The sequence below is a fragment of the Chinchilla lanigera genome, unplaced genomic scaffold (assembly GCF_000276665.1).
Source record: "Chinchilla lanigera isolate Chin_1 unplaced genomic scaffold, ChiLan1.0 scaffold00094, whole genome shotgun sequence".
Classification (NCBI taxonomy): domain Eukaryota; kingdom Metazoa; phylum Chordata; class Mammalia; order Rodentia; family Chinchillidae; genus Chinchilla; species Chinchilla lanigera.
Window position 1 is genome coordinate 8170893 of NW_004955495.1, and position 7923 is coordinate 8178815.

Here is a 7923-nt window from a genome sequence, read left to right on the forward strand (position 1 = left end):
TCTCTGATTTTCATGGGGAAGACAATCTTGAGGAAAATGAAAGCTTCCCATTTGGGTTCCTAAAATATTTCACCCATCTGTTTATGACACATTTACCACATTGTCCTATCTTATTTTTTCCTCAGGCAGTCCTGAGGATTAAACCCTACACCCTCAGCCTGTTTTCCCACTGTTCTATAAGGATTTATTTATGTGTTCCTGTTTCCTTCTGGACTCTGAGCTCCTCAAGGGCAGGATCGGGATGCATCTCTGTACCCCTAATACATAACAGTGGTCCTGGAACAGGGCAGGTGTCCAACGACTGTTCTGCCCTAGGCCTGGGAAGAGGCTGCCTTGCTGACAAGCTTCTTCAGGGCAGCCTTCATGTCCTTGTTCCTGAGGCTGTAGATAAAGGGGTTCAGGGTGGGGATGATCACCCCACACATGAGTGCGGCTGCCTTGTCTTTCTGGGAGGAGTTGAGGGATGCGGGCTGTAAGTACACGGCAAAGATGGTCCCGTAGAATAGCGACACCACCGTGAGGTGTGAGCTGCAAGTGGAGAAGGCTTTCCACTTGCCCTGAGCAGAAGGAATCCTGAAGACAGCCCGGAAAATGCAGATATAAGACAGGAGGATGCAAGACAGTGGGCTAACACCCATGATGATGCCAAAAGCAAAGATTACCAGCTCGTTAATGTGCGTGTCTGAGCAGGAGAGCTTCAGGAGGGGCATGAGGTCACAGAAGAAGTGGGGGATTTCAGAGCCAGCGCAGAAGGTCAGTTGAGCCATGAGGCAGGTGTGTACCAGGGACTGGAGGTTGGTGAGCACCCATGGCCCAGCCACCAGCAACCCACAGACACAGGGGCTCATGAGGACCAAGTAGCGCAGTGGGTGGACAATGGCCATGAAGCGGTCAATGGCCATCACAGCCAGGAGGAAGCTGTCCATGGTCCCAAAGAGGTGGAAGGCATACATCTGGGCAAGACAGCCTGCGAAAGGGATAGCTTTGCTCTGGGTCCAGATGTTCACCAGGATCTTGGGGACAGTGGTGGAGGAGAAGAAGATGTCAACAAGGGACAGATTGCAAAGGAAGAAGTACATGGGTGTGTGCAGGTGGGAGTCTGTGATGATGGCCAGGATGATGAACAGGTTCCCAAGCACAGTGATCAGGTACATGGAAAGGAGCAGCCCAAGAAGCACAGGCTGTAACTCTGGATCCTCTGAGAGTCCCAGCAAGAGGAATTCAGAGACTGTTGTTTGGTTTTCTGATTCCATGGGGAGCCTGTGTCCACTGGGAACAAAAAAGGGGAAAGAAAAACATAAAGCTTGGAGTCAGAAATGGGGTTCTACAAAGCAATGGGAAGCTGGAGAGAAAAAGCTACAAAGAATGGCTTTCACCCCAGATAGCTCACTTGAGACGTTAGTAAGAATTTCCTCCTCAGTATTCTATAGCCATGATGAAGAGGAGGCCAAGGAGAGAAAACAAAGAGACTGAGAAAAAGCAGCTGCTTTTGCTGCACCACTAAGAGAAACAGATCCCAGGTCTGATTCCCAGGGCCCCAAGAAGAACTCGACAACTGCATTCATCTGCTACCACTGTTAAAAGCCAGGCCACCTCAAGAGGAACTGCCCTAAGAGGCCCCATGGGCCATGCCCTGGATGCAAAGGAGACCACTGGAGATCAGTCTGCCCTCTGAGGTGGAGGCCCCAGAGCTCAGACCCATGCTACCAGTTAGTCCAACAGGAATGAGAGGGCTTGGGGCATGGCCTGCCTTCTCCCTCTGGCCAGACCGTCATCTCCATCAAGGAGCCCTGGGTAATCATGACTATGGAGGAACAAGAAAATGGCCTGTTGCTAGACACAGGTGCAAGTCTCTCGGTCCTTCTTTTCAATCCTGGCCTTCCTTCCAGCCATCATACCTCAGTGAAAGGAGTCACTGGTGAGGAGGTAATATGCTATTTTTGACAACCCTTAGGCTGTAACTACTTATTAGATCCTTCTTGCATATCTCTGTCTTCCTGAGAAACCACTTTGAAGATACCACCATGTATTACAGCAGCCATTGATATTTTCCTACTAATCTATCCATAACTGTGTAAAGTTTGTAATGTTCCTATCCTATTTCATAAATGGATGTATGTTTATTATTATGTGTTTCCTACAACAACCATTGAGAATAGTTAATGATTTTTCAATAGGTCACTCATGTATAGCTCTATTTATTTTCTTTAGAAGCCACTTTGAAGATACCAAAGTATAGTACAACAACTCTTGATAATCTCCTACCTCTTTTGTCTGTAACTCACTATTATTTGTCTATTTGTTTTCCTGAGAAACTATTTTGTAGATAACAATATGTAAAACAATAACCATTGATAATTTCCTACCATTTTGTCTGTAATTTGCTAAGTCCCCCCATTATTATGTTATCCTTCTTTTACTCTTTAAATTAAAAAAAAATTAAAAAAAAAAAGAAATGGGGTTCTAGTCCCAGCTTCCTGTGACCTATAGGTTCTCATTTAATCTTTGTTTAAAAAAATTCTATTTAAACTTATACATTGTGTGAAGAAGTCAACAGTATACTGCATTGCAAATATATTCCTTTCTGTTGTTTGCTTCCTTTGTGTTTGTGGTGCTGGGGATTGAACCTAGGGTCTATGCATACTAAGCAAGTGTTGTACCACTGCGCTACATTCCCAGACCTCACCTAATCCTTACAGTACATTCCTTTGTGGGAGGCTTTCTTCAGGCTACCGTCAGTGCATTTCTGTTTCCCTGAGGTATTGATGCCTGAAATGGAATCTCAAAGACTTAATTAACTTAGTTGTTTATGGTCAACTTGGATGTTGTTCAGCTTGGATGACCTTTTGCTATGGTTTGGAGGCATCCCTCAAAGGGTCATGTGCTGAAGGTCTTGGTCCTCAGCCTGTGGTGCTATTGGATGGGTCCTTTAAGAGGCAGGGCCTCACGGGGAAAGGTTAGGTCATTAGGATGTGCCCTGGAAGAGTTCTGTGGGATCCTGGTCACAATCCTCTTCCAGGGCACCGCCTGCTATGCCCTGAGCATGGGTCATCCATCATGTGCTCCCACCATCATGGGCTGCTTCACCACTGGTCCAAACAACCATGGACTAAAACCTTGAAGCCATGAGCCAAAAGAAGCCTTTCCTTCTTATAGGCTGATTACTTCAGCTATTTTGTGAGAGTGACAGAAAGCTCACTAATACATCTCTGTTTAGTGAGTGCAACTCTCCCTAGAAAACAAAATCACATAGAATCAAATTAAAACCCAAAGTTTATACAGTAAAGGGAATCTGCCATATTGTTTTTCTTCTTCTTCTTTCTTTCCCATTCTTTTTTTTTTTTCGTTCTTCTGTGAAGAAGCTATAGTTAGAACATCAATTTTGTGTTGAAAAACAGATGACTGGATAAAACATACACTAATAAACATAAGAAGTAAAAAAAGTTAAAAAAATATGGTATATGGGGCTGAGGGTGCAGCTCAGCAAGAGAGCACATACCTAGCATGTGAGAAGCTCTGGGTTTGATCTTTAGCCCTGGAAAAATATTGTAGTATATATTCAAAGTGGAATATCATTCAGCATTTGCCTTTTTTTCTGTCTTTTTGAGACAGGGTCTCGTTATGCAGTTCAGGCTGGCCTTGAGCTTACTTTGTAGCCCAGGCTGGTCTCAAACTCAAACTCACAATGATCCTCCTGCCTCAGCTTCCCGAGTGCTGGGATTACAGGCATGCGCCACCATGCCCAGCCCATTCAGCATTAAAAAAGGAAATCCTTTCATTTACTATAACATGGGTGAACCTAGAGAACATTATGTTGAATGAAATAAGGCAGGTACAAAAAGACAAATATCACATGACCTCGCTTACAGGTAGAATCTAAAGTGTCAAATTCATAGAAGCAGAAGGTAGAATGGTAGCTACCAGCAGTTGGCAGATGTTCCCCCAAAGCTTCATGTGGTCAGAGGTGGAGCTTTTTCAGAGGTGGCCGGAACTTTTTCAGTGGTGGTGGTGTGTGATCCTGGAAGTAATTCACGGAGCAAGGCTAGGATCAAGGGAAGTAGGATTAAGTGTGTGAGTGCAACCTGTCCTAAGTAGCCTGGATAAGCTATAAGGAATAGAAGGTCATCCCTTGTTGATTTATTACCTTCCATCCACCATGGACAGGTTCTCCTCTGTGATACCCCTCTGCGATGCCATCCTACCTTGGAACCAGCCAATTATGAACTGAAACCTGTACAAACTGTGAGCTAAATAAACCTTTCCTCCTTTAACTTTGGGCATTGGGTATTTTGTCTCAGCAACAAGAGAAAAGTAACTAAGATAGCTGGAGTGAGGATTAGAGAAGAATTAGTCAAGTGTTACAAAGCTTAAGTATGTGTTGTGCTTCCTCCTGCAATTAATATGATTATAAGAAAGGGAGATTTTTAAAATAACATTCCATTATGAACTAATATAAAAATGGGGATTTAAATGATGAAAGATTTAAAGAAATGCAAACAATTAGACATGTTTTGATAATGTTCTCATTAATCCCTTGACATTGTTAGTGGGCCTGGCTCTGGTTTATTTCCCCATCAGTTTAGAAGAAATAGGGAGCTCATCTAGGCTGTGGAAGTCTGTAGTCAGAGGCAATTGCTGGATGCTTCTCTGCTTTGTCCTTATCACTTTGGGATTTAGAGGCAGCTCATGGAAGGCATATTTTCTCCTTTTCCTCCTTCTCCTTCCCTTCCTTCTCCGTCTTTTTTGTTTCTTTTGAGACAGGGTCTCAGTAAGTTGCTCAGGCTGTCCTCAAACTTGCAATCCTCCTGCCTCAGTCTCCTGAATAGCTGGGATTACCAAGGGATGTGCCGCTATGCCCAGCAACAATTATTTATCACAGCCATGCAAGACCACCAAAGCCTGACTGTGTTTATTTTTCTAGGCTCCCATCTCCCAGTGGACACATTTATCCTCCCTTTCCTTTAGTGAATATTTATGAAGAATGTGTTAGGTGCCAGGAACTATCCATTTCTCTAACAATAAACAAATGATCTAGAACAGAATGCGCACCATGGCATGACTTACCAAGTTCTTTTAAAACCTCAGTATTTCCTCTGTCCAGCCAGGACAGGGGTTTCTTTTGCTCAGCTCACTTCTTTCCTGGTTAGGCACGCATCTTTTAAAATCAATTCCTGATAAGAACACATCAGGGGAATTTAATGGCAATGCTTGGAAAGAGTCGGCACCTTCTTAAGAGCTAGATTATTCTTGTGTGGTTCTCATAGCAATTCTGAGAATACTGGGGTTGAGGCAGCTGCTAGGGGAATTAATCTCCCAAGCAGTCACTCTCTCTTCTCAATTTAGATCTATCTCCCTTGTCTCATGGACTGTCGACTTTCCATACACAGCCTTTCTCCTTGTTTTGTGAGGAGCCATTTCAAAGCTAAACTCGGTCGCATTGACACATGTGAGGAAACAATATTCAATGACAAGCCATGTAAATTCTTATCTCCCTGCTTTCCAAGGACTGTTCATCTCTAGAAAGATTTAAGGGTCAAGAAGAGATCATAATGCAAATTGGAGATCATGGTACACTGCTAGATCTGTGGAAGGGCATAGATTGCTGGGTTTGGGGGTGCGTGGTTATAGTCCTAGTTTACTGAGGAGGCTGAGATAAGAGGATCACTGGAGCCCAGGGATTTAGGACCAGCTTGGGCAACATAATGAGTCCTGATATTAAAAAACGAAGAGATGATATGGGTGATTCCCAAGGTAATGTACCACTGATGAAGATAGCTGGCCATGGAGGCACACTCCTCCAATCTCAGTACTCAGGAGACCGAAGGAGGAAGACTGCCATGAGTTTAAGGCCAACCTATGCAATATAGCGAGTTCAGCGCCAGCTTGAACTATGTACTGAGACCCTGTCTCAAGAAAGGAAAAAAAAAAGAGCAATGGAGAGAGTTAAAACAGCTACTATGAGAAGCCCGACCCTCAAAGTGGAAGAGTGGGAACAGGGTGTTTTAGGAAGGTTAGCAGCACAATCCCCTTGGTAACTGTTCTGGTTGATACACTGTGTCAACTTGGGGAGTCTAGAGGTTTGGCTAAGTGACTCAGCAGTTCTGCATCTTGGAGTGAAAAGGACACACCCTTACCCTTCTGGGATGTCATTCATTGTGTTAATTTGAGAAGTTTAACTATGTGACTCAGCAGGGAGCCAGGTGCTTACTTTGTATTCATCCTGAGCCTGTGTAAGAGGAGCGCATGGGGATTATGTGAGTGCTGTACACACTCCTGGGTGGGGGCAGCCTGCTTACAGTGTAAGAGAGAGAAAGAGGCTGCTTGCCGCCACTCCTCCCTTTCACTCTTGATGCTTTTTCTATCTTCTGCAGCCATGAACGGTTGCCCTCTGCCCTGTGCCACCCTGCCTTGGGGCCAGCGGAGTATGGACTGAAACCTCCACAGACTGTGAGCTAAATACACCTTTCCTTCTTTAATTTTGGGTGTCAGGATTTTTGTCCCAGCAACAAGAGAAAAGTAACCAAGACAGTAACCAATTCCAAGGGGCCTTCAGCAAAGCCCCACATTACTTTTGAGGCTTCTTGGAATTGGGTTTGAAGTTTTTGTAATGCAACACTCAGGTTTCTCTGTTCTGCGTGTAACCCTGCGGTGCACCTCTGCAGCAGTCCGCAGTGGTTGCACTCCAGGGCAGTGGTCCTCAGCTTCAAGCATGCACTGTAGTCGCTGGGTTGCCTTGTTAAAGGCCAGAGGGGCCCCAGCCCAGAGGGTCAGGTGGGGCGTGTCCAGAATCAGTGTTCGTAGCAGGTCACCAGGAGATGCCGAGAGCTCAGGGACCACTCTAGAGAGCGCTGTTTATGAGTCTTTCTCCCGTTTCGGCAGGTGTCTCCAACCTCCAACCTTAAATCTCCTCCCACCATGTCTGCCCTGCCGTCTGTCCCCTTCCTCCTCTCAGAGCCTAGAATTGTTTTTCCTCTTTCTTCTCTCTCCTTCTCTGTCTCTGTGTCTGACTCTGTCTCTCTCTCTCTCTCCCCAGGAGAGAAACAGCTTCCTCTTCACTAGCATCTTCAAACTCAACATTCTCTACTCACCGCTTGCTCACCAGGATGGAGGTTCCTGCTCTACCGTCACCAGAGGGCCCTGGGAGGGCAAGGGAGACCACCTGCTGTGATGGCTCAGACGCAGATGATGTCTATGGGAGGAGCTCACAGTGCCACCCGCAGGCTGGGACAGGTGGGGGGAGGCCCAGGTCCAGCAGGGTACTTGTAGTGGGGGGGTCTTGGGGACCCTATTCCCATGTTTGCTTGTTAAGGAAGAGGATCTAATTATTTTGTTTCTACTCTTGTCACCTGTGACTTTTTCCTCTGGGGGAAGCCTGGATCATGGGCTGGATGGGGACTGAGCAGCCGCAGGGACCGCAGGGCGTCTCACTGGGACACCTCCCCCAGCCTCCTCTCAGCCCCGAGGAAATTTGCAGGCCGAGCGGGCATTGCAGTCATTCCACCCTGATGAAAACTCTGTGAGGCAAGGAGGTTTACAGCATTTGATTCCTCTAGGAAGGGTGCGGGAAAGTTCTAATCAGCAATCAGGGAATAGACTGAAAATAAGTGAATTTATCACACACTTCTCTTTTCTTTTAGGACTGGGAGTGGAACTACTCATGTGCTAGGCAAGTGCTCCATACCGTCGCCCTGTCAAACACTTCCTGATCATTTGGTGTGGGTCAGGTGCTGTGCTGAACCATGGTCTTGCTACAAATGCTCTCCTATCAGCCAGAGTCCTGCCTGCATCGGTCTGCTGTAGTTCCTACAAATTCTGCTTAGGGTGGGAATAAGGGAGTCTCTCCTTACCCTTGCTCAGTGGCGATTTTGGTGCACTTTTGCTTTTTGCTCTTGGGAATGTCCATTCTGTGACCCAATTCTGTTG

The 7923-nt window shown here is 45.9% G+C and overlaps 1 protein-coding gene across 1 annotated transcript; it reads right to left on the reverse strand.

Annotated features, from left to right (window-relative positions):
- Positions 1–311: 311 nt before the first annotated feature.
- On the reverse strand, positions 312–1253 carry LOC102012872 (olfactory receptor 1I1). Its single transcript, XM_005406096.1, has one exon. It carries the CDS (start codon positions 1251–1253, stop codon positions 312–314), a length of 942 nt encoding a protein of 313 aa, XP_005406153.1.
- Between the last annotated feature and the right edge of the window lie 6670 nt (positions 1254–7923).

What these genes read in the sequence shown, in the direction of transcription:
- LOC102012872 (XM_005406096.1), bottom strand. Translation starts at nt 1,253, where the DNA reads ATGGAATCAGAAAACCAAACAACAGTCTCTGAATTCCTCTTGCTGGGA.